General features: G+C 41.9%; 1 protein-coding gene across 2 annotated transcripts in view; it reads left to right on the top strand.

Moving 5' to 3' along the window:
• The window catches only part of LOC124286621 (leucine-rich repeat protein 1-like), an 81,776-nt gene that overhangs the window by 24,615 nt on the left and 30,296 nt on the right, over positions 1 to 26,865 (top strand). For both annotated transcript variants that reach the window (XM_046723004.1, XM_046723005.1), the window contains exons 2-3: positions 234 to 440; positions 11,530 to 11,628. In XM_046723004.1, coding sequence (XP_046578960.1) covers positions 258 to 440; positions 11,530 to 11,628 — 282 coding nt within the window. In that variant the 5' untranslated portion in view covers positions 234 to 257. The remainder of the gene's footprint in view (positions 1 to 233; positions 441 to 11,529; positions 11,629 to 26,865) is intronic.

Below are 26,865 nucleotides of genomic sequence, written 5' to 3'. Positions count from 1 at the left end.
ATAGAAGAGATGCTTTAAAGTGCTTTGACATGACTGAATATCCAATGTCTAAAATTCAGAATTCTTCTGACATGTTCAGAGATGTGTGCTTTGAGTTAAGTTAAAGTGCCTTAAGGTCAAAATTTTGTTTTAGGCATTCGGGAAATATGATTGATGGATTCACCTTCCTAGCTGATTGCCACTGAACATCGACCGATAATTTCACTTCATGCTATCACTGATGTGTGTTGCAGTATGTGTGTGCCTGAGTGGTCAACATGAGACTGTCCTGTGAGGTGGATGTCATCAACAGATTGCTACCCTCACACAATGTCCGTAAGGCCAGAAGAGGGAGTCACGCCCAGGTGTCCCTTGGACGTAAACCGTCAGCCTCTCGATGTAGCAGTCAACTGTTCCTTATGGTGTGTACTGCCAAAGACAGGAATGGTGTAAAGTATGTGGTAAGTATTGCTCAAATGTGAAAGGCATGGTTTCTTTTTATAAATTTGTTTAATTTTACATTTATGTTACCGGGGTATATAAGCTTTTTCAATCAATATGGAAAAGTGCAATAACATTTTAAAAATTTACAAGCATTTGCTGTACAGGCTGAAGGTGAAGTTTAACTGGTACAAAAGGATCACATGAGAAGTTTGAGAGGTCATTTTCCAAGGAAGTGAATGGTCAATTTCTAGCAGGAGAGTGTCAATCAGTTGATTGACAGTTCGTCACATGACCCATTGTACTCTACAGAGCTTAACAGAATAATAATCAAAATTCACCTTCAGCATGTTCAGTAAGTTGTTGTTTTTGTTAATCCTCAAAATTACGTGAGACTTCAAAGCTTGACCATGACTGATGGAATACAAAGAACCAAACAATTTGTTCCAACATATGAATCTAATTGGAATTCTTTTCACTTATCTTGTCACAGGATCTATCCCCCATGTTTTAACCCATATATGCATAGGGTCTTAGACTTTCATCAAATTTGTGAGCTTGTTTCTTTTGCCAAGCAATGAAAGGAATGGTGCTCATTTTACCAGAATGTTTGTATCAAATAACATTCTACTACCCCTTATTTACTTTACCTGTTGTTTCTGATGAAGACGAATACTTGGCGAGAATGTCACCACGTTTGTTGGCGATGTCAGCTCTATCAGTTCCTTCAAATGGTGAACGGTAGATCTGCTACCTCTGCCCTTTATTCCTTGTACCACACCTTTGAAATCGGTGTGCATGAATTTATTTTGGAAACATAATTTCTCCAAAAATGACGCATATTCTGTTTCATTGCGCATCGAGCCTTGGCATTTTAGATTTTAACTTTATTCAAATTATGCACAGTAGGATGTCGTCGAAACTACTTTTCGGATTTCTTCCTACAATATCTGGCCTGTTTGCATTCATTATTGAACCATGGTTTCGGAATATCTAGATATGCAGAGGACTGTGGAATTGTTTTATCAGCAATGTTATTCACAGGGTGGAAGCGCTGTCCACACGAAATGTGGAGTTGCCCCCAAAGCAACTCCATTTCCTCGCTGGACAGTGAAAAAAGAACACATGGCGTAAGAGTTATGGTAAGTTTTCCCTCGCACTTTCATTCATTTGCAAGCATATCAGGTTTGGCCATTTGGCAGAAGAATCTAGAAAGTTATAGATCTGTCTGTAATAGCTTGACACCCTCTCTATTTATTACAATTGCGCATTAGGCGAGGGCACCCTCGTGACTGTCGAAAGAAAATGATCGTTTCAACATGAAATATGACATACTCATCAGCAGACACACTTTTTTTTGCTGTCAGTTCTTAGATATAGTGATTTTAGGTCTTCATTCACAGTTTAGGCATTAATGCATCGGTAATTTTTCAGTTATCGTCATTAAATCAAACTGTACATTTTACATGGAGTTGTTTTGAAACTGTCCATTGCTTTGAATGTTTACATTGAAGTAACTGTCCATGTAGTTACATGGATTTTAGTAGCTAAGATACATAGCGTTCACATGTCAGTGAATGCTATATGTATCTAGCTAGGATTTTAGAGCATTAACTGTTGAAATCCCAGTTTTGGATACCCTTTTCCACAGACTTGGCAATGGAAACGGTAGTTCTTGTGAAGGATCCCTTTAACATGCAGTCTGAGGCCAAATGAAGACTTGTAGAACTTGCTGCATATGTGGCAGCGGTCAAACCGAAACATGAACCAATTCAGACAATGACCTACTTTTCATCCGATCTGAATTTTCTCGTGTGAAAGTGAAAACAGACAATATAGACAACTATGGTTACACTAAATTCCAATTCCTTATTTCATAAGAAATTGGTATTTACAAAAGAACTTTAATAAACTCGTATTTCTATATTTTATGGCTAGGTTTAGGCAGCTAAGACATCACAGACTGCCCCTGTTTCATAAGGTCGTAAAAATGTTTCATAATTCATCTGGCTAACTGGTTACACATGTTATGTGTTCTTTAGGCTTATTATGTGTATTTTTGTAAAGCACATTGTGATTGATATAATATCAAGTCTGTACAAGACCGCCAAACTTTTCTCGCAGCCGAACCTCGTTTTGAGATTTCCACGATTTCCAGATTTCCGTTTGTCAGAGCACGTTGTACGACAGAGTACGGATTAGAAGGAGAGCAGTGTCCAATATACAAGTGATTAGATGTATCAAATAATACTGATTAATATTTATATATCCAGTTGAATGAGTTGGTCTCAAAATTCTGAACTGGTTATTGTACTAAGTTGCGCAATAGGAAACGAGACTATTGGGAAATCAATGTTTTGACTGTCTCCATCCTGTTTCTTCTTCTTCTTTTTTTGGTGTGCTTGAAAACAAACGACTGGTATTGAAGGATATATGCTCGTCCAGGGGTTCAAATTCATTTCCTGAAACCTTAAACATATCAAACTAATGCATATATACTAGGCACATAAAGAAACTGTGCTTACAAAAATTTAAAATCTAAATTTATCAAACCTGTGTTAGACACATAAGGATTTAAACTCAGAGATTAGTGACATGTATCCAACATGCATGCACGTGCCACGTCCCGTGATGTCAGTGGGTTCGTCCTTGAGACGTGCAATACGTTGTTTCACGTGCATTCCGGGAAAGAGAAACAGAGCAAATGAATGCCACACAATACTGTAACTTTGGAAAGCTCAACCCCTGCCCTTGCGATCGTTCAAAAAATTAAACGGCTATTGAAACGCTTAGCATGCCAAGGCTCACGTCTGCACAACGTCATGAGGCCATTGGGATGGTCTGTGGGGGAATGTCTCAACGACAAGTGGCTGCACATTTCCACTGCCACCGGAACATCATTTCTGCACTGGTGAGACGCTACCAGATCACAAATGACGTCCTCGATTGGCCACTTTATGGACGTCCACGTTTAACAACGCCAAGACAGGACAGATGGATATGGGTGACCCATCTTCGCCACAGGTTTCAGACTGCAGTGATGACTGCCCGAACCATCCCAGGACTTCGCCGTATCCATCCCAAAAGACAGTTCGACAACGTTTACGTCATCACGGGATCAGACCACGACGTCCCGCCATACGGCCTATCCTGACACAACGTCATCGACAAGCTCGCCAAATGTGGTGCCGAAATCATGTCCGCAGACCCTTGTTTTGGTGGAGAAATGTTGTTTTTACAGATGAGTCCAGGTTTAACATTTCCCATAGTGATGGACGTCAATGTGCCTATAGACGCGTGGGAGAACGTTATGCAAAGGCCTGTGTCTTGGAGAGGAATTGCTTTGGTGGTGGTTCCGTGATGATTTGGGGTGGAATAACAGCACGCCAAAGAACTCCTTTGGTGATTGTTCAGGGCAACTTAACTGGTGTGGGCTACAGGGATCAGATTCTTCGACCTGTGGCAATTCCTTTTCTGCAATGTCAAGGCCCTGGGTTAACATGCCAACAGGACAATGCCCGCCCTCATACGGCAAGGGTTGCTATGGATTTCTTGCAACACCACAATGTTGACTTACTGCCTTGGCCTGCAAATTCACCGGATCTCTCCCCGATAGAGCATGTTTGGGACGAGATGGAACGACGTCTACGCCGTCTTCCTCATCCGCCAGACAACGTCCTTGACCTTGCATCAGACCTTGAGAGAATCTGGCGTGACATCCCACAAGCCTTCCTTGCACGTTTGATAGGCTCTATGCGTCGTCGATGCACTGCTGTTCTCAATGCAGATGGTGGACATACCCATTATTGAGCTTGTGACATGGTCGTTTGACCCCTGTCCCGCTTGTGGACTCGTGACGTCATTGTGATTGACTTTTCAATTGAAATTCTCCCGACTAGTTATGGTCTCATGATCCCTCCATTAAAGTTTATATGTACCTTTGACATTGTTATCGTACTTATCAACTGGGATAATATTTTGACAATGCACAGTTTCTTTATGTGGCTAGTATATTAACCACAAACTATGTACAATAACAGACCTGCCTACCCCCTTTGTCTGCAAAGTGTACTCATGGTGGTTTGAAAGTGTATTTTGAAGTGACAAAAGTGTACATTTTTATGTATTTTTATCTTATTTTATAAGAAAGAAAATTTGACACATTCCTGAATGCCAGAATGGTGTTTATCAATCAACTTCAGCACAGATTTGACTGTCTTTTTAAGGTCTGCAGATAAGATCGGCAAGTTCATTTTCTCATTAAATTGTGCCATATGGATTTCTCCTTTATTTTTTTTACAACTGCCATTGACTTGTCCATATCGCTGTTGGTGCCACCGGTGGGAACAAAGGAAGTCTTATTGTATTTGATTTCACACATTTCACATTGGTTAGATGTCCCTTGGTTTTCAGATGCTTAGTGATGTGCTTTACTCGAATGTGCAATACTAATGTCTGAATGATAGTATGAACAATGTACATACTTTGGAATAACCTGGTCTTGGTTATTCCTGGGGTAGATGTATATTTGTATATTTGTTAATACACTTTTGATCATACATGATTTTGTAAAATGTTTGAATCCTGGCCCATATGAGCCCGACGAACGCTGGTGCCACTGGTTGGGAAGCAATCAGATAAGATAGGTAGAAACTGGGAAAATATGAGGGATCCCGACGATAAAGACCGCAAAAATTAGCCAATCAGGTTACTTTGTATTTTCACGACATCTACCGAAGTACTTGATCTATATCTATCATCAATGAACAGACATTACGGTCACGATTTTAAATAAATTACTTTCTGTTATACGCACGAAAGTGACTTCAAAGGGAGGTCACTCTTGTTTCGCTTCATTTTCATGTCGTGTGTACACTGGCAAGTACAGTTGAAGTGAAACGAATGCATGTTCTTTTAAGACAAATTAATATGTTTTTATAGGTTTGCATCTAATAAATCCCAGACAGGGTACAAACTGCAATAAGGGTGTACAATGGTACTTGAAGATAAAAAATCGTAATAAATAACGCCAGGTAGGCAGTAACAAAACATTCTGCTTCACAACAAATATCTCTAGAATAACATTTGATCATTTTTCCTTATCCTGACTCATGCTTATTTGCTTGTCTCCTTCTTCTTGCGAACTGTAGTGGAACACTTGTATCTCCTATTGAAGTTCCCTTCAATAAAGAACAGACATAAAATCACTCCTGCCAAGAGTTATCCTCCCAGCTGTTTAGGCGGGAAACTGTGGCGCCACCGTCCCCACGTGCCTCACTCTCTCCTTCGCCCTGTGGGCAGGTTGTGAGAGCGCCTGTGTCTCCTATACGGCACTATATCCTTTAATTAATTAGTTATTCTCCTCTATTATACCTTTATAGAGGTTTAGTTACTATTCTTCAACATTATCGTTTGATATTTAATCGTATTTAGCACTGTTTATTCACGGAATTGTCCGTGTTTGTTCAATTTCATGATAACCTATTTTCGTTGTAGGTTTAGGTTCGCTGCTACAGACCCGCATTGATTGTGCCATAGCTGCACAACAACATGTACTTCCAGCCATAGCTGTAATCTTTATCAGCATTTAATTAAAATTCAATTTAATAAATAATTTTCTCTATACTTAGACATACTATCGACTATCCAGGTGACTTTCCAAGTCATGGATAAACTGGCTGAGTCCCTCACGAGCTGTCTACTGCTGTTAGACGACTTACTACCATCAAGTGACCTACCGGAGGTATCCTCAGAGGATGGGCGTGGGATGTTGTCCGCCATTACTTCGAAGACATTGGCTTCTTCATCGGACAACCCCTCAACGCAGACGTAGAAGACACCATCCTCTACGCAGAATGAAGCCTCACAGACATCATCCTGATGGCAGTGAGAGGGCTTCATGATGAGCCGCTGCAGATACAGCACGCAGTCCGAGGGCGACAGATGAGCGATCCCCGGACCATATCGCTATCAAAGCAGAGAGGGCAGCTCTACAATCATCGCAGACCGTGAATAGACGCCTTTCTCTACCCAGAGAAGGCTACACACCCCGCAGATGACGACCAACTCTACGGGGACGTCTGCGCAGACTACAAGGACTTTCTCGGCCGAGATTGCTCCGTTGACGGTACAGGGACTCTCCGATGATCAACTGATCATCTTCCCAGAGGTCATCACAAGTAACGACCAGTCTCAGCTACGGTGACTTCAGCGCAGATATCCACAGTACCCGAGGTATCTACGATGACAACAGACGAGCGTCCTGTGGGCCACGTCGCTATCACCGCAGAAAGGGCAGCGCTACTACCACCGCAGACCTTCAACCCGGGGGACTTTATGCAGGAGATGATAGAGCAGCGTTACGGCCTGGAAAAGAAGTCACAGCCCACAACGAGGTCCCGAGCCTTCATGAAGGTTCCAACGCAGACAGCGTTTCTGAGGGACCTACCATCAGCGAGACTTCTACCAGCATCACGTAGGCCTTCGCGAAGAACGTCAGAACTTCAACGGACTAGCCTCCGTGAAGATAGACCCAGCCTACCCCTGTGGAGGACCCAGACGATCAGCATTCGCGTAGACCTTCGCGAAGGGCTACACGATCTTCACCTGCTACGGGCTCGGACAATCAACGTTCACGGAAGCGTTCACGCAAAAGAATCGTTCATCCCCAGACCTTGACTCTGGCCAGCCTACGCGAAGGCCTTTGCGAAGGACCAGTCGCCACTTCCCAAGTGCGGACTCAGATGAAGCTTCGCGAAGGCCTTCGCGAAGGACGTCAGCTACATTGTACAAGATATCTTCGTCCCATAGATCGTCGAGGGATTCACCAGGACCTTCGCGAACCCACAGGTCACCCTACAGGCACAGTTCGTCGGGTTATTCACCACGTCGATCTCCTCGCAGATCTCCACGCAGATCCCCACACAGGTCTACGCGCAGGTCTCTATGAAGGTCTTCACGCAGGTCGTCACGCAAGTTTCCAGCGAAGCAGAGACATCGCAGTACTTCGTCTCTCAACTGAACGCCACATGCCGTCTACAAGTCTGCACGAAGGCATTCGCGCAGGCCATCTACAACGCAGAGATGCCGCAATACTTAGATTCTCAACAGAACACTACATGTCGTCACCGAGCCTGCGCGAAAACTTTCGCACAGGCCATTCACAAAGCGGAGACGTCGCAGTACTTAGCTTCTTAACAGAACGCTACTTATCATCTACAACTTGCGCAAAGGACGGCGCTATCTTCAGAGACTGTCAACAGATGAAGAGCCTAATAAAGGATCTTCAGGCCGACTACCTACATCAAGGGCACAACGGCCGCCGAGATCATCACGGGAATCACCATTTCGGGTATATATTGCGGGTAGGCAATCCCGACTACGAGACGATTATCTACATGCAAGGAGCCATACAATCACACCAAGCCGACCACCACGCAGATCACTACGCAGATCCTCAAGGTTATTCAACTAGGACACGAAGTATTGTCATCCTAGAAGGGAAAGATCTTCGTCGGTACACAGACTGAAGACAGGTATTACAGTACAAGAGAGGTACTCTTGTCAGAATTCATCACCGGCTCGGATCTTCAGACGGAATCCAGGACGGGATTCACACAGATTGATATATCTACATTAGAAGACTCATGGCCATATAGAGATCTTCACTTTCGTACAGATCTGCAGATATTCTCACTGGCAGAGTTCAACAGCAGCCTTGCCACAGCTAGGTAAATACATACTCGTCAACGATTCCCGGAGTAAATTTATAACAGTTCAGCATTAATTCTACAATTACAACTCTTCATTGATGTATGCAGTCTACAAGCTGACAAGTCAAAAGTTCAATTAATCCTATGTATAAGGATGACGGCATTATCTTCAAGACTGAAGTAAGAGTCACAGCAGTTAATTACAGTGCCAACTCGGAGTTCCCATAGGGGGGTATAGAAGACGTAAATCACTACATGGAATCCAAAGTATCTTGCCCGCCGCCTTTTTCCGTCGGATTCTACAAGCAAATAAGCATGAGTCAGGATAAGGAAAAATATGTAATTTCTTTAATAAAATTGATATTTTATACTTATCCTGACTCATGAGGTAAGCCCTCCCAACCTCCCCACAAGACACTTTGGATTTCCGTGCAAATTCAAGTGTCGGGCTCATAATCAGGAGAGAGTGAGGCACGTGGGGACGGTGGCGCCACAGTTTCCCGCCTAAACAGCTGGGAGGATAACTCTTGGCGGGAGTGATTTTACGTCTGTTCTTTATTGAAGGGAACTTCAATAAGAGATACAAGTTTTCCACTACAGTTCGCAAGAAGAAGGAGACAAGCAAATAAGCATGAGTCAGGATAAGTATAAAATATCAATTTTTTCAAAAAATTACATACCTGACGGTTAAAACTATAAACTGTCAGCTCATGGACAGTAAAATCACAACGCAATGGACAGTTTGTTTGCTAAACTTGAACAACTCCATATAAAATGTACAGATTGATTTTTCGACGATCATTGAAAAAATACTGACACATTAAAGCCTAAACTGCGAATGAAGACCTAAAATCAATATATCTAAGAATTGACAGCAAAAAAAGGTGTGTCTGCTGATGAGGATGTCATATTTCGTGTTGAAACGATCATTTTCCACAATCTTGTTTCGATACTCAGGAAGGTGCCCTGGCTTAACGCGCAATTGCAATAAATAGAGAGGGTCTCAAGCAATTACAGAAAGATCTGTAACTTTCTTGATCCTTCTGCCAAATGGCCAAACCTGATATACTTGCAAAATAATGAAAATGCGAGGAAAAACCTACCTTTACTCTTGCGCCACGTGTTCTCTTTTCACTGTCCAGCGAGGAAATGGAGTTGCTTTGGGGGCAACTCCATATTTCATGTGGACAGCGCTTCCACCCTGTGTTATTAAGTTTATTCAAAAACAGCTGTATAGGATCTTCACTGTTGACAAAAAGGTCATGTTTCAAGTGTTATATAATGACTAGTCAAACTTGGTGAAGTTCCTTCTTGTTCTACACCCTGCTGCCTAAGGAATTCCATGACAGTCCTGGCCCTTTGAAGCCTAGCATTGTCGTCCTGCAGTAAAGAGATTCATAAAAGCCATGCATAGCTTGCAGGAATGGTACTGCTATAGGAGCCAGAATCTCATCCTGATAACGCTGTCCAGTAAGATTACCATTGACCACGTGCAGTGGAGTATGTCCAGTGGGAGTTATCCCGTTATCCCTGCCCAAACCATGACCAACCAACCCTCTGCCACAATCTACCAATAGCAATACATTAAAGCGGGCAGCAACCTGCTGCAGAGTTTGACCAGATTCCAAAAGGCCTATAGCCTGGCCCCTTTCAGCAAATGTCAGAAAACGTCTCAGTTTTAGCTGTGATTTCAAACAGGTACCTGAACAGTGAACAACAGTGAAAATGCATCAATGCATGTGTATTGTCCTCTACTTTCCATGGACAGAGTGACTTGCACAAGCAAATCATTGACATTAAGTGGCAAGTGGATTTGATATTTGAATAAAAAGTGTGCCATTTATAACAGAATGTATCGGACGTTAAAGAACGTAAAAGTGACATTTCAAGGGCCTGATGTGTTTTTCCATACTGTTAAGACATTTTTTCAACCATTCAGTTATTTATTTCAAACAAAACAAAGATTTTACAACTTTTAAGAAATAACTTGACACTTCATTAATGACTCCAAGTATATGTTCATGTGTTTTGCCAAACCGGTGTGTGTGTTGTCCAATGAAGATACACAGTAGCTGTTTTATTATTTTTCTATTCAAGGCATCATTTACTTGGTAAAACCAGCCATTTCATGTTCTGTCAAAAGAAAGTCAAAACCTGACTGACAAATTGAGTATTTTATACTTTGAACAAAAATTAGGTGAGATATATGCTAATCAACATACCAATATCGTCTTTCTAAGACGTTGCCAAAGACAAGTCATGGTGGCATTTAAAATGGTGTCAATTCTTTTTCAGGAATTTCGTTACATTTGAAGATTTGGTTAGTTCTCTGTTCATAATGGTGCGACACTTTCAAAATACATCAACACAAACAGGAGAATATGGGAATATAAGAATATTAGTTATACATAAGGATTGTAATTCATTTTATATATGCTTATGTCAATAAGATCTCAGGCAGTATTTTGTTTGCTTGCAATTTCTGAAAAGATTCCTAATAAAAAAAATAGTATACTTTTATCAGTTTATGTAAAACCTTATTAAAATGTGTGTGAATGGAAAGAACTCAGCATGCAAGGGGATAAGGATTTATTAAAAGGCTTCTGAAAACTTCTGACAGTCATGCAAGATACGATTTATGCCCTTGTCAGCTGCTACAAACACTGAATTGTCCCATACTGTGGTATCCTTCTGGTTACATTCAGTGATCCTGCGTTGACATCACCAGATGGCTCCAGTCTTGATTTTTCAGTTATGTAGCTGGAGTGGAGTGTAAAACAACAAACACAAACCAATACTTTAATTCATGTAAGTTTTGATAATATAATATATATATACTGGGAGAAACAAATAAAGGAACACAGGAAAATTCAACTGTTCCTTTAATATTTTCCAGTTTTCATCACCAGCTTTGAATAGTGCTGTGGGAGGAAATCTGAAAATAAATAAAGGAACACTGCCATAAAGTGGTGTTCCCTTATTTGTTTCCTGTTAGTATATTATCAGCATGTATTATGTTTATGATCTTAATTACAAATACCCGATACATATATTTGATGTTAGAAATTTTCAAAACTCTTGACAGCAACAGAGCATTATTTTAAATCAACATTAACTAAGAATTTGGGACCAATGTACATGAAACAGGAATAATCGCTTGTCTGCTTCAATCAAACCATATTCCTGATATTAGTACACATAGTTATTCTGATGAAATCTAACGGTGGTGTGGAAAACTACTCCAGCACAAGGTACAGGGTTTCTCCCATCAGAATGTAAAATGCCTATAATGTTGTGTGTGGAACAGAGCATCATAACTGAAATGGATGGTGAGAAATTGATCATGTCATGATGTAAACATGTTTAGTTAATACAACACTTGCTTCTATTTCCACAGGTAAAGAATAATGTCAGTCAGGTGTTTGAAAAATTTGTGAGTGAAGGAAAGGCAACCATTCGATTCAAGGAACCAGAACAAGATCTGTGTTTAAGCAAGGTAAGTTCAAACAGTGCTATATACTTTTATTTGAATTGATATACACCTCCTCAAAATATCCGTCACTTGGTGTAGCCATGTGGTTTAAACATCTGTTGAAACTCCTGAAGGCAGATGTTGCCACTAGGGTACAGTGTGTTCACATCAGAGTCCCATGCCTGGTGTCCTTGCTTGGATATTACAGCAAGTTGCAATATTGCTAAAAGCAACATAACGCTATAACTCTCGACACAGAATAGACTAACAACTAGTCTCTGGAATGAACATATTTTACAGAAAAAAAGTTCATAGTAAAAAAAATAAGGAGCCCTGAGACTTTCTTCATTTTCAGAGGCTAAACAAATCTGCAGAAGGATAATTTCTTCCCATTGTTTCTAAGCATAATATCAAACATATTTTTATCCCCCGCCGCATGTTTAGCGCGAAGCGGGGTATATAGTATTAGGCTCCGTACATCCGTACGTACGAATTGGAATATCTTAAGAACTGTTCTCTAGATTCTTTTCATATTTGGTACCTAGGTTCATCACAGCATAAGAAAGGTCCAAGTCAGGTTTGGTGACCTTGACCTTCATTTCAAGGTCACATGGCGACTTTCACGTTTTACCTGCATGTTAAGCTATCTCAAGAACCGTTCACTGGATTTTCTTCATATTCAATGCAAAGCTTTATCGAGGGAAGGCGCAGGGCCCAGTTGAATTTGGTGACCTTCACTTACTTTTCTTAGGTCATAGAGACACTTTGAAGATTTCAGCATATTAACCTGCAGGTTATGCTTGTCAGCGAGATACCTAAAGAACCATTCCCTGGAGTTTCTTTATATTTCACACCAAGCTTCATCTAGGGAAGGCGCAGGGCCTAGTCGATTTTGGTGACCTTCACTTAATTTTCTTTGTAGATTTCAGCATTTTAACCTGAATTGTCAGCAAGATATTTCAAGATGGTTCACTGGATTTTCTTCAGACTTTCAAGACTTCCCTTAAATCTTTTTCAATAAGCAATTTCTTTAGTTCATTTTTTGCATATTTCACATACACTATGACATTCATGTCAAGGTCAAAGTCAGTCTTGCAAATATGTGTGTGTTTGAACACCTAAAGAGCAAGATATCAAGAGAGGTTGACTGGTCATGTTTTTGTTGACATTTAACTTAAACGTTCATTACTTTATAAGTTTGATTTGATAATTTGCGGCGGGGGATTATCTCACCTTAGTGACAATGTTTGTTATGTACAAAATTGCTGACCCCCTAGTACATGTGTACAAAATTGCTGACCCCCCCTAGTTCCCAGAACAAAATGGGTGACCCCCCCTTAAAATCATCATCACCCACCCTAGCCATAAATTATGAACTGTCCCTTACTTATGTTCTCCAAACTCCAAAGGTTCTGTCTGCACTATATGTGGAAGTTTAAATGATGTCGCATCGAACAGGAGAAAACTTTTTTGGTGGGGGAGATCGAAAAATGTTCACAGGGTATGTTCTACACATACTGTGTATAGAAAATGTTTAGGTGAGGCCACTCCTGTGGACAATACTTTGTGCCTTGAAAAGAAATCTGTAATTAACTTGTACCAGTCCTGTGGAACTGAAGTGAAAAAGATGATTTTGAATCGAGGGATTCGCAGAGAAAGTCGTTATGGCAGGAAACAAGATTGGAAATCTCCTATGAAACAGACACTGCATCTGCCTTTACCTGCATTATGCCACCTGTATCATGGATACCTCATTAATGCATGAAAGAAATGCGCAAAAAGGCAGACAAAAACTATTGGCATCATGGAGAAGAATGAGCAGTATATTGATGACGTGATGGATATCAGCAATTCCATTCACAAATCAAGGAATATGCCATCAGATCCCCATGACAATGGTTTTTCAAAGTTTATGGATAAAGTCAAAAATGCCTACATCGTTGAGGTACATTGCTTTGAGCCTAATGATTTATATTTCTCATGCAAATCAAGGATGACACAACAATAACAGTAGCATGGCTTGTATTTTCTACTGACTTGTCTGAATAGGGAGAATTTCGAATGTCAGTGATTTTCCACTCCTGGATGGAGAACAAAACAACACATCTTCACCACTTAAGTACTTTTCAATCATTGTATTCTGATTTGGACGAATGCTGTGTATATTTGCTTTCATCCTCATCAAAGTTCCAATTCAGTTTTACCCTGAGATGGAAAACTTTTCGAAATCATCCCCTCTCCTCGCCATTGTAAAATGGAACAGTTAAAGAAAATACACAGATTTTGTAAGTGATCAGGTCTCTAGTGTAATCACACATGTTGTTTGTCTGGAGTGAGAGCACAGGCAGAAGCAGGAGGTCTTGGCTCAGTGTGGGATCTTGGGGAATGGTGGGGGGAAGCTCCCATGAGTTAATATTAGTGACAGCTAGAGATCAACTGATAATTACAAGCACTGTGCTCACTTGTGAATTCAGCAGATTGGTACAGACCCTGAAGCTGTAACACACAGAACAGAAGTGACTTTATTCATGACTCCCTATTGATGGTACGTCCATCCCTTAAATATAATTTTTTAACTTATCCTATCTAACCTCTCTCTCGCGCTTTGACTTTTAGTGGAACGACGGTCTCGCTTCGACTTTTAGTGGAACAACTGTAAAGATTTTTCCAGAGGCCTCCTTGTCCATTTGTGCACTCCATGCTGTTCTCCTTAATTAGCTTCCTAGTTCCTAATGAAGCTTGCTGCATGCTCTACTAATTGCCCACGTGACTACCTCTGAATGATCATTCTCTTTCTTGTGGCACGACAGTGTGGACATTCTGTATATTAGGGACATTATTCACCCTAACATCAGGGGGAAAACAGATATTCAGTCAAGAAAAAGGAAAGTTTGTGCTCAATGCAAGACAAATTTTTCGTCCCTTGACCCTCACTCGTGTTGCATTGACTGTATTGGACAATGTAACTGGAACAAACGATGTGGCAAGTGTAATTCACTAAGAGATGTGGATTTTAAGGCCTCCCTTTGTGTCTGCTCCCAGAGAATTGCCAATAGAGACAGGAAATAAACCGAGTCTGATCCCACTCTCACCAAGCGTTTGAAGTTACAACGACAGAAAATCGTACCTTCACGTAAGAGAGCGACGTCTTGGGTTCAAGATGATTTTATGGACGCTTCATCAGATTCCTACTTATATGAGGACATTCGGCACCTATTACGTACGCATCAATCACCTCCTTCCATAGCGTCAGATCACTTGCGGGTGGTTGTGATTGATAATTTATTGCTGCCTGTCCCATCTACACTATCAGGGGACCTTAGATCGACACTATCATCTTCCCTTCCCTTCGACTGACTCTGTTTGTTTGGAGCCTGGCCAACAGCGTTCAACCAGTCAACTGTCCCCCCACAGTTGAACCGGACGGAGCTGGCTCCAACAGCGTCGCCGGGGGACGTTCATCATGAATCTACACTTCAAGTTTTGTCTCATAATCGCCAATCCAGATCACCACAACGATCCAGATCACCATCACAAACCCGATCTAGATCACCATGCCGATCCAGATCACAGTCACGATCCAGAGCGCAACTACCATCCACATCACCTGATCAATCCAGATCACCGAACCAATCCAGATCACCAAACGGGTCCAGATCACAACTTCGAATCAGATCACAGTCACGATCCAGAGCACGACTATGATCCACATCACCTGATCAATCCAGATCACCTAACCGATCCAGATCACCAAACGGGTCCAGATCACAACTTCGAATCAGATCACCTGACCAATCTAGATTACAACTGCAAACCAGATCACCTGACAGATCCAGATCATGATCACAGTTTCCAGTTAGTGCATCAAATCGATCCAGATCACTTTACAGATCCAGATCATCTTACCGACCCAGGTCACCTATACGATCTACATCACCTTACAGAGCCATTGACCAATCTGGATCACAGTACAGATCCACACGAAAATCCTTCTACTCACTCTAGGATCATGGCTGAGTCATGGGAACCTGATAACAATCCCACTCCTACAGCGACTCCGACTCTAAATATGATGATCAGGGCCATAACCTCAGCCTGGAACCAAATACAGCCTTCTACTCCAGCCCATCCGGCTTCGGTAGCTCCTGGCTCTTCATCTGGTCCACCTCCTGAGATTGATCCAGTCCAACTAGTCATGCCTGCATCTCCCATTCACTCTGAGTTATCTACCCCTGGGGGTAGCTTTGCAGCAGTAGAGACAGCTCAGGTACTCGTTTGGATTGTTGAGAAGCTCCAACTTCCCTTGAGTACTTCAGCAGATGACCTGGATCACTCATATACTCTTAGGAACCGGGACTTGTCTACCATCACCCTACTACCTCGGCCTTGTATTCTGAATTTATCCAGTACACTAAATGATGGTTTCAAGAGCCTGAAACGTATTAAGGACGGATTCTCTGCTCCCAGACATTATCCTTCTACCTCTCATGTCTACGGCCTAACAAAAATCTCCATGGCCCCAACAGTTGATGAGGACATTGGAACCCTGTGTGGCAAACGAGCTGCTTCACCCTACTTTATTGAGGACCGAGAGCAGGATTCAGCTGTGAGAAGGATGTTGCCATCTATTAGTTGCCTGATTGCAGCAGTCAACTCTGCTCTGGAGCATACCTACACTGATCAAGATGCTTACATCCGAGGATGCATGGCTTTAGCTCTGGACCAGTTCCAAATTATCCTGGATCAGGTATCTCATATTTTTGGCTACACGTGGACCCCTTAACATCTCATGGTGGGAGGAGCGATTTAAAACAGAACTGTTTAGCCAGCCATGGCTTACTGACTCCCTGTTCAATGGCAGCATCCAAGGTGTCTACTAAGGTTGATAAAGAAACACACTTTCAAGTTTCAATTGAACTGTTAAAGATACAGAAATCACAGCTCCAGGACTCATTAAACAGCATCGTACTGCACAGTTCACACCTACCAATCCGGATTTATGCAATCTCTTAGTGGCACATCAACTCAAGGCCGTGACAGGGGAAATAAATCTGGCCATGGTGGTTCCTTCCGTCACCCCGCCCAGGACCTACTTACAACACTCCAGTAGGCGGGAGATTACAGATCTTAGCCCTGAATTGGGCCATCCTCAGAGATCCGTACGTCACCAATCTGCTACTTCACGGCTACCGGCTACCCGTTATTGGCAGTCCACCTCTGATGTCGCATCCGGATCATAGATCGTATCCTGTGGACCAGCTTCAGACTCTGCAATCCACAATAGGTACACTATTAGACAAACTCGCGATAGAGCTCCTAGGTCCATCGCCCGTCACTCCAGGATTCTACTCTCCTGTCTTTTTGGTTCCAAAGAAAAATTCCAACAAACTCTGGCTCATCTTCAACATGAAGTTGTTCAATGCCAAATTCCTGCTTCCACCGCCTCACTTCAGGATGGTGTCGATCAACCTATTACGCACCATCCTGAAGAAGGGAGACTTCCTAATCAGCCTAGATCTTCAGGACGCTTACCTTCACGTTCCGATACATCCAGAACACTGGAAGTACCTTCGTTTTGTGTTCAACAGGAATCACTACCAATGGAAAGTCCTACCATTTGGAATTTCCACGGCCCCGTGGCTTATTACCCGAATTACCAAGCCGATCATGAGCTTCCTCCACTTTCAAGGGATCACCTTTGAAAGCTACATAGACGATTGCATCCAAGCTCAACAGGATCTGATCATACTGCTTCGCCAACTACAGTTCACCACCACGCTGCTCGGACAGTTAGGGTGGCTGTTGAACATTGTGAAATCAGAACTAATACCAACTCAGAGACTCCAATTCATTGGTGCGCTGTTAAACACTCGTCAGGGGATGATGTTCGTCCCTCACGACAGGTGGATAATGATTCAGCGATGCATTCCTCCAGCCCTGTCTCAGGCGAGAACCTTACAGCAGTGGCAGGAGCTACTGGGCCTTCTGACGTCAGCTCAAGCCTTAAAGATCACATATACTCTTAAGGGGGGTACAAATACATAAATCACTAATTGGCATCGTTATAAATGAAATCCCGCCATTAAAACTACTCATTTCAATCTTTGATTAACTTTAATCGACCTTTTTGACAACAGTTCTATCTATCTATCTATCTGTCTTTTGAAAAACTTATATAGCGCCATATCCAGAAATACACTGCTCTGCAGCGCTTGAGACTCTGATGGAAAGTTAGATGTTGTATGCTTCACAGAAGTAATGAGTCTTTAGCTGTGATTTGATTGCGTCCAGGTCGTGGTTAGATCTCAGGTGTTGTGGGAGTTGATTCCACAAGTTTGGTCCAGCAATTTGAAAACAACGGCTGATGATGTGACTGGTTTTTTAGTGCAGGTGGCTGAAGGAGAAACTGGTGAGAGGATCGAAGAGATTTGACAGGTTGATATCTGGTTATCATGCTGGAGAGATACTGAGGGGCTTGATTGTGGAGACACTTGAACACAAGCAGGACAACTTTGTATTTGATGCGCTGTGGCACTGGCAACCAGTGTAGATGTTGGAGAATTGGTGTGATGTGATCATGTCTCGCTGTTCTTGTTGCGACTCGGGCTGCTGAGTTTTGTACAACTTGTAACTTCCTGATCAGACATGATGGCAAACCTTGCAGGAGTGAGTTACAGTAGTCAATGCGTGACAACACACAGGCATGGACCAAGGAGATGGCGGTTCTTTTGTTCATGTACTTTCGTACCAAGGCAACAGTTCACAATTCTCACCCGCGAAGGAAATTTCAACCAATCAGAGGGGCGTGTCTCCATGACGTAATGTGAGGAATAGATATGAGGGCCGATGTAGAATTCATGTACATTTCAGAGGGTAAATTATCTTGCTTACAAGTTTGTATAAACCCGAAATCATGACAATTGTTATGAAGCTATATGTTCTCACAATCTACTGTCATTTAATTTTGTCACCTGCTTTGCCTAGCTTCCGAGTTACAACGTGTTTTTGTACAGACGATTCTGTCAAAATCGCATGGTGTCGCTAGGCCTTATTTGTTTGAGCCAGACACTAGTGATAGTGAAAACGATGATCAACCTCGCTCATCACGGTTAGGGTTAATTACTTCAACCTAAACAGTGTGACATTAGGAAGGATGGATGCCCATCAGATGCCGTTATTTGAAAATATCCTGGGTAGTTCTTGTCTGATTGTAATACAGTATCAAAGCAGTGTTGGCTTTTTCAGGTTTTCCAATGCCCGGATGGTATAATGACTGATCCAAATTGATCCCATTTCTGTGTTTTTTTTACCTCGATATTTAAATATGACGTCTATTACGTATGATATTAAAAATTGACATTTGATATATTTCAATCCGTAAACCAAACAACCCCACTTTGACATTGCTAGAAGAATCTGAAAATTTACTTAGGTAAATAGGTACATACAGTTTTAGCACACAGCAAATGTTTATATGTATTTCTTATGCAACAATGAAGTTCTGTTCGTATTCTCAAAACAGTGTCGGCCCATAACTTTTCACATGCAATACAGCAATTAATACTCCCTTGTTGTAACCCATGTTAGGTGGTATAAACCTACACATGTTATACGTCATCATTCACTTGATGGTCAGTTAATGAATTTATAACAGGTATAATTGGTGGTAACACCACTTAGATTACCCGACAAAGGTTCCCATTTGACATTTCTTATGTCTGGATTAAATACTCAACATTATAAATAAAGGTCTGATGTGGAAAATGTATTACATGTTATGTAATATGCACATGGAAGTGCAGCGAGAAGAATTATCAGCCGAGTTACAAAACAAACATCGATCAAAGGATTAACCGATAACACGCTGATTGATTAATTACTTTTATCTTACACAGCGGATTTGTCAAAAGGTAGTGTTTATGTATGTAGATTTACTAATCTATACTGAATACACTGTGTCGTAAAGTGGCTGTGTAAAAACAACGTCCTTCTTTCAAAGGATTAACCACCAATACATTGATTGATTGCTCATTATTGGCTAACTAAATTACTTTGTTGTAAAAAATGGCGGACATTATGCAGTTAGTTGCCAGGTGTGCTATCCTCGGTGACCAATGAGACTATACACCAATGTGAAAAACCTGAAACGATATATCCCTTTTTCGCATATTAGACTGTTAAAGACACATCACTTGGAACAGCTGCAGGTGAATGGCATATCACTCGTTTATGTGGATATTGATGGATTCATTCCTCGAACAAGGTAATAGCCTGACATTGTTGCTATAAGTTTAATCTGTTAATTTTAATATTTGCATTTTGTTTTTATTCAGTTGTCGTAGCATTCAACAGAATCATTGTTTTTGTCGTGAAGTGTAATAAGACAGACTTACATACACTCGGGCGTGTGTGCGAATTATGATTCACATTGGCTAACTATAAAATGTCTAGATATTACAGTCCTGTTATAAATTCACTATAAGTATAAGAAGATCGCGTGCTTGTTATTAAGTTTCAAAATGCATACAAATGTGATAATAAACTAATTAGGATTATGACCAAATATAAAAATGCACATTGACTAGCATCTACATACTGGTGAGTGGACATTAACCACATGAATGTAGCAAGAAATTTATCACGCAGTATTGTCACTTCGACCCCCACCTCGCTTCCGAATGTATCCATCATTAATTCTTTAACAGACTTTAGCCCATGACGTCACGATTTTTAACAATGGCGGCGCCCTGTCGCAAACATCCGCCAGTCTGAGGATAAATGCTATTTAGGTTTGTTTTCACCGAGTTACAAAATCAAAACTACTTTCTACTGATAGTAAAATATGTATTTGATTGATGGCCAATAGGATTTTGCATGACATAGCTTATAACATAACAATTTCTCTTCTTCTGAGGAAGAAATCGTTAAGTTACAAGTTGTGTCATGGAAAATCTTTTTTGGTCATCAATCTTATACATATTTTACTACAATTAGTAAGTAGTTTTGATTCTGTAACTTCCGTGAAGCGATCTGAACACAAGTAAGATATCATTCCAGGCTTCCACAATGCTCGCTTCACACTCACAAACATAATCCATTTAGCACGAACTACGGGGTCCGGTGGAAACCAGTGCATGGTGACATCATCACCCGACCCCTAGGAGCAATTGACAGCACCGCAACGATCCGGCATGTCTTCGTTGACGTCAAGAAATCAGCAAAATGACAAGCTTGTTACACACTTTATATACAACTAACTGAAAATCCTTCCTCACATGTAACCTCTCTGTGGTTTCGTTGGCAGGCGAGAGTAAAGCAGGCGACTTTTTGGCAACTTTTAATCGCTCGGTATTAATTAACCACAAGTTTTTTAAGAATGAATTTGGTGTTCCGCTTAAGACTAACCACAACGTCTTTCATATGTAATGGTTAAAAGAGTAAAAAAAACCAAAAGTTTATTTGTTCTTTAGCGTACAGAGGCCACCTCCAACTTCGGCCAATACAGCGATTTCTATGCCCCTATCTTCAGCTGACAACCCCAAGGAACTGATTTGCCTTCCAGAACCTCTTCATCCAGTCCTTCAGTGGTGGCTCAACGAACGTCTGCGCCGGAGTCTCTATGATGCCCTTTGCACCAACTCATCACTTATTCGTCGATGCATCCCTCACGGGCTGGGGAGCTCACTTCCTTGACCACCAAGTGGCCGGGCTGTGGTCATCCGACGAATGGGTACTTCATATAAACGAGCTGGAATTCAAGGCAGTAATTCAAGCCATCTCACATTGGGCAACAGAGCTTCGATCAACCAGTCTGCTGATCAAATCAGACAATTCGACCGTGGTTTGGTATATAAATCATCTAGGCTCGACAGGCTCGGCGAATCTGCTACAATCGGCGATCAGGTTCTTCCATCTTATCGACTCACTTAACATTGTAGCCAGAGCCAGACATTCCCGGAGTAAAAAATGTGATCGCCGATGCTTTGTCCCGATCCAACCGACCATCCCCGACAGAGTGGAAGCTACTGCCCCAGATCTTCCAGATGATCTACCCCTTATCACAGACCCAAATAGACCTGTTCAACACAAAGTTCAACAACCAACTTCCGAAGTTCGTATCACCAATCCCAGACCCCCTGGCTTGGGACCTTGATGCGCTGGCAATATCATGGGAGGGTCTCAATGCCTACGCGTTCCGCCCTCCAGCTCTGCTACCAAAGTAATACAGAAACTACTGGCTACCAGCAAGATACTACTGCTTTTGGTCGCACCATTCTGGCCAGCGAGAAGTTGGTTCGTCAACCTAAGATGCCTGGCAGAGCCAAAGCCAGTACTGCTTCCCAACCGGGACGACCTACTTCTTCACCCTCACTCGGAACTACGCCACGGGTCACCTCAGACCCTCAATCTACACGTTTGGCGCATCTCCAGAGATCTCTCATAGCTAAGGGCTACTCTCGCCGAGTGGCCACAGCTGTCACTTCAGCGCATCATACTTAGACCCATTCCTTGTACGACAACAAGTGGGTGAAGTTTGAAGACTATTGCAAGGTTAGGGGAATTGCATCTCCCACTTCCACCTCTGCTCAGGCCGTTGCTGAGTTTCTCCAGCATCTTTGCACTACTAAGAACTCAAGGGTACTACGTTAGCTACCTACTTAACTGCTATCAACTCAGACTTCGAACAAGGGACTTGATCACTGGATTGTTCTGGATTATTTACATCGCGTTACTGCTTCCTTGTACCGGGTATATACTGAATAAAAGTTGCACTGGATCTCAACCTTTTGTTCTCAATTTTATGGGTTTAAGAACTACTTCACTTGGCGTCCATACCAAAGCATAGGAATACAGCCACCAAGCGTGGCCCTATGCACCTGAGGCACAATCAGTATGACGATGCAGAGGTGTTCGACATTCACGCTTACTGACCTCTACACCACGGAGCAATTACGTCAGTGAATTGTGACACTCCCGAATTTCAGTGGATTTCGTTGCGTTCTGCCTCCGAAGTTGTCGGGCACATCCTTTATCTAAGATTAGACAAAGGAGTGAGGGTCAATTTGATGCTCTCCTCGAACTGAACGTTAAAACTTGGAGTGGCCGAGTTATGCTTCTCTTTGACCCACCTTGGTCATTGTCTGGGGGGCCTTCTCGAAGCAGGGTCTGGCCCGATTCTAGTCGCAAGACTTTAATTAACAGGGGTACCTTGTAAATCGTGATGAGGCTAGGCCTACTTGCTGAGTTGCGTCCCTTGTCTTGTACAAGGTTGCAGCCAACCACCACTTCCCTCGGGAGCACCCATCTCCCTGGGAGTTGTGCTCAGTAAGCCAAGGAGTTCCGGAGAACCCATTACAAGCATAGGAGTTGCATGCATGCATAACAGGCGTCCCTTGTATATCGCTATCTACGGTTGTCATCAGTCCACACAGCTCCTGTACCAGCTGTTCGCACTGTCCAGACAGAAGGGTAATCTGCGGCCCGCCGTCCAACAGTGGGATAAGTGCAAGTAGGAAGATAGGATAACTTTAAAAACTTGTAAATTTTAATATAAATTGTATATTTATATACTTATGTTATCTCACACGATGGATGCCCGCCCGGCCTCCCCAATACTCAGATTACAAGGTTGGCTCAAAGACGAGAATGATCATTCAGAGGTAGTCACGTGGGCAATTAGTGGAGCATGCAGCAAGCTTCATTAGGACCTAGGAAGCTAATTTAGGAGGGCAGCATGGAGTGCACGGGCAAATGGACAAGGAGGCCTATGGAAAAAAAATTACAGTCGTTCCACTAAAAGTCGAAGCGAGAGAGAGAGGTGCAAGTCGTGAGATAGGATAAGTATATAAATATACAATTTATATTAAAATTTTCAATTTTGTTAATCAATAGTAACAACTGTAAAAAGTCACTGGCATTATAACTTGAGTGTCTCAGGATGCACCAAGCAAAGTAGCAAAAGGAAGGAACTCCATTTAATGGGGTAACTCATGTTTTCTCAAACCATAAACACAATGTGATAATTTCATGTGAATGACAAGATATGTTTATCGTTTGGTTCATAACTACAAGCTACAGTGGGTTGCTGTTATCAAGATGTCAGTTGACTCATATCCCTTTCAAAGGGAACTTTCAGTTTCAACTATAGTCTGCCAAATATCTTGCTTTCGTCACCTGTCAGACATCAATTGAACCCAGGCCCGGAATGAGTTGATCAAAACATCACACACAAAATAATGATAGTTATATATAGGTAACCTTTATAATAGGCGATCACCCTGACATTAAAAATAGGTCCCTGTTAAGTCACGGAGAAACATGAAGGTACATGTAAACACTTTTACATTGAAACAAATAACTAAAAAGATATTTTTGCAAAAAATGCAGTCCCAAAAGTTAGGTTGACAGACTATATTTGATACATATGCCATTATTGTTCCTATTACAAAACCTCTATTACATCAGTGCCATATTTCTTGTACTTTGATGGTCCATTACATCATAAAATCTACAGATTTCAACAAAAGGCCTCTTCACTCTTTACTTATACTGGAGCAATGCAACAAGTTGAAGTAAGGGGTTTCCAGCAGACAAAGCTACACCACCCCAGGTGGCAGAGTTTCTCTGTCACCTAAGAAGCATGAAGCAAGGGTTCAATGCTGGGCACATACTCAGCAGCCATAAGCTCTGTTATCACCATTGCTAAACTCACCTGATCGGATTATTACGTTCGTTCAGACTGGACGATAAACAGAGGTAGTTTAAACCCCCAGCTTGGTCCTTAACCATCTGACCAACGAAGCTTATGGACCCCTTGAAGAAACCGGATTCAAACATTTAACACAAAAAATGCTGTTTCCACCAGCCCCAGCTACGGCTGCCAGAATGTCAGAGATCCATGCTAAGACTTCAGTCTCACCAGATCTGAGAATTGACACAATGCATCAGTGCGCCTTGGTCTCCGTTGGAATTTTATTGCCCAGAATGAACTGCCAGGTCAGCCAGACCGTCAGTTTCACATCCCACCATTATCTTCTATACTTGGCAACGAAGATAATGAAGATCTCCAGAACAACTATATCTTGCTGGATGAGAGCGGTCATTGTTCCGGCATACAGAGGAGCAGGCTTACATCCTCCCTCAGCTTCTAACCCACATGAAGTAAGAGTGCTTCCCTCCACACTTGCGCTACATGACAGTTGGACCGCGTCATACCAAAACACATTAAAATATGGTACTTGTTGGTCCCTGTCTGGCCTTGGGTACAACAAGGACTGGTCGGCTCGGAGTCAGTATAATGTGTCTGAGTGCCTCACTGCGGCATGGTATCTCAGTGGGCTAGCACTATAAAACCAGCTTAAGTCTAGGCTAGTACAAGCAGTCGCACATACACATACACACGCATGCACGTCGTCATATGAGCGAAATATTCTCAAGCACGACGTTAAACCCAATTTCACCTCGCCTCACATGACAATTGCCCCATCTCTACCATCATGGAAGGATGTTTTTGAAAATTGGACACAGTGTTTGCTAATCATTATCTCTGGGACTTTGCTTCTAAGGATGTGGAGGCTATACGTCAATTCGGACCCCAAATGGTCAAGCAGCAGCTGACATTACCCAATCAGAGATCAGGGATAAAATCTCACCCTAATACCCTAATCACACAACCTCGTAGAAGTCAGGTTGCCTTTTTACAATCAGAACTACTGACTGAGAGTGTATTTACCCATTTTCATAATAAATCAGAATATGAGTGATAAATAATTGTATAAGATCATGGTTAATTCTCTTAACAAGTTAATCGTTTGTAAGCAAGCTGGAATCTAATTCTAAGCACTCTTAACAAATCCACAGAATGAATGAGATTCACTCCACTCACGAGTTTGAAGGAGGTGCCCCACCTGAAGAAGCAAATGATCAGATGCATGAAGAATACGTTCCCATGTAAAACAGATGGTCATTTGATCTGAATCACGCAAATGGTTGATCCCACCACCTACTGCAGGATTCAAGCAATTAGTATGAGTCAAGATAGCTTAAAATATGTAATTTCTTGTCATAAGAATATCATTTACAGCGTCCACCATCCTTCCCCGCTATCCAGTTTCGGATTCAGTCTGAAAGGGGAAAGCAAAATCTGAGAGTGACATGTCACTGGCTATGTCACATGCTTCTGGTGCACATACGAGGCTAGGGTGCGTTCGGGTGACATGTTTTCCTGTTTTCGGGGAACACAGACACTTGAGTTTCCACTACCATTAGGAAATGAGATGAGATAAACCATCAGTATGAATTAGGAGAAGTATCAATGATATTTTTATCCAAAATAATACATATATTGCTGAGCCAACTTTGCAGCTGTTGCCAAATGGGTGTTATCTTGCAACAATGAGGGGTGTGAAGCAATTTTTCTGGAAGTTGGACAGCAGCTACAGGTATTATGGTCACATACCCCATCTTATGAAGTCTCCTGTTTGTGGGCAAAATATGATGTAGGTGTCTATATTTGAACCACTGTAGATTTGTGTCTTTTGAACATTGCTATGAAATATGGTTATAAAGTTGCCAAGATTCTAAATGAATATCATCTTCTACTATTTGGTCCCTTCTTCTTCAGTGTTGTTGTCAAAAGTATTCATACTATTCAAAGATCTGTGGTAGAACCGACTTGTTTTAGTGAAGAATTTAAGACATAAAGTTGTGATGCATGTTTTCTGAGGTGAACCCTTTTTTTTGAGCTTATAATCCCACCATGTTCGAAAAAGTTTATTTTTCCTTATCCTGACTCATGCATATTGCTTGTCTTCTTCTTCTTGCGAACATAGTGGAACACTTGTATCTCCCTAATTGAAGTTCCCTTCAATAAAAAATCACTAATTAATACTCACCACGAGTTACCTCCCTTCTGTAAGCGCGGGAACGAGGGCGCCACCTCCACCCCTGTGCCTCACTCTCTCCTTCTTCGCCCAGTGAGCAGGATGTGAGAGCACCTGTGACTCCCTACACACTATATCCTTTGGTTATTCTTAGTTAGTTACCTCTTATAGTTTACTATAGAGGTGTAGCTAGTATCCTTCATCAATATGTATTGATAATTATTTGTATTTCTACTGTTTATTCACGGGATTCCGTGATTGTTCAGCTAGTTTACGTTGATGTAAATCTGTACTATTTGTAGATTACGTTTTTCTGCTGCTGACCCGCATTTAATATGCCCTAGCTGTACTACGCCTTGTGCGTTTTCTTCACGTTGCA

The sequence above is a fragment of the Haliotis rubra genome, unplaced genomic scaffold, assembly GCF_003918875.1.
Source record: "Haliotis rubra isolate DU_JTF1 unplaced genomic scaffold, ASM391887v1 Scf388, whole genome shotgun sequence".
NCBI classification, from domain to species: Eukaryota; Metazoa; Mollusca; class Gastropoda; order Lepetellida; family Haliotidae; genus Haliotis; species Haliotis rubra.
The sequence above is the reverse complement of the archived record's forward strand: the minus strand, read 5'-3'. Positions and strand labels throughout refer to the sequence as shown.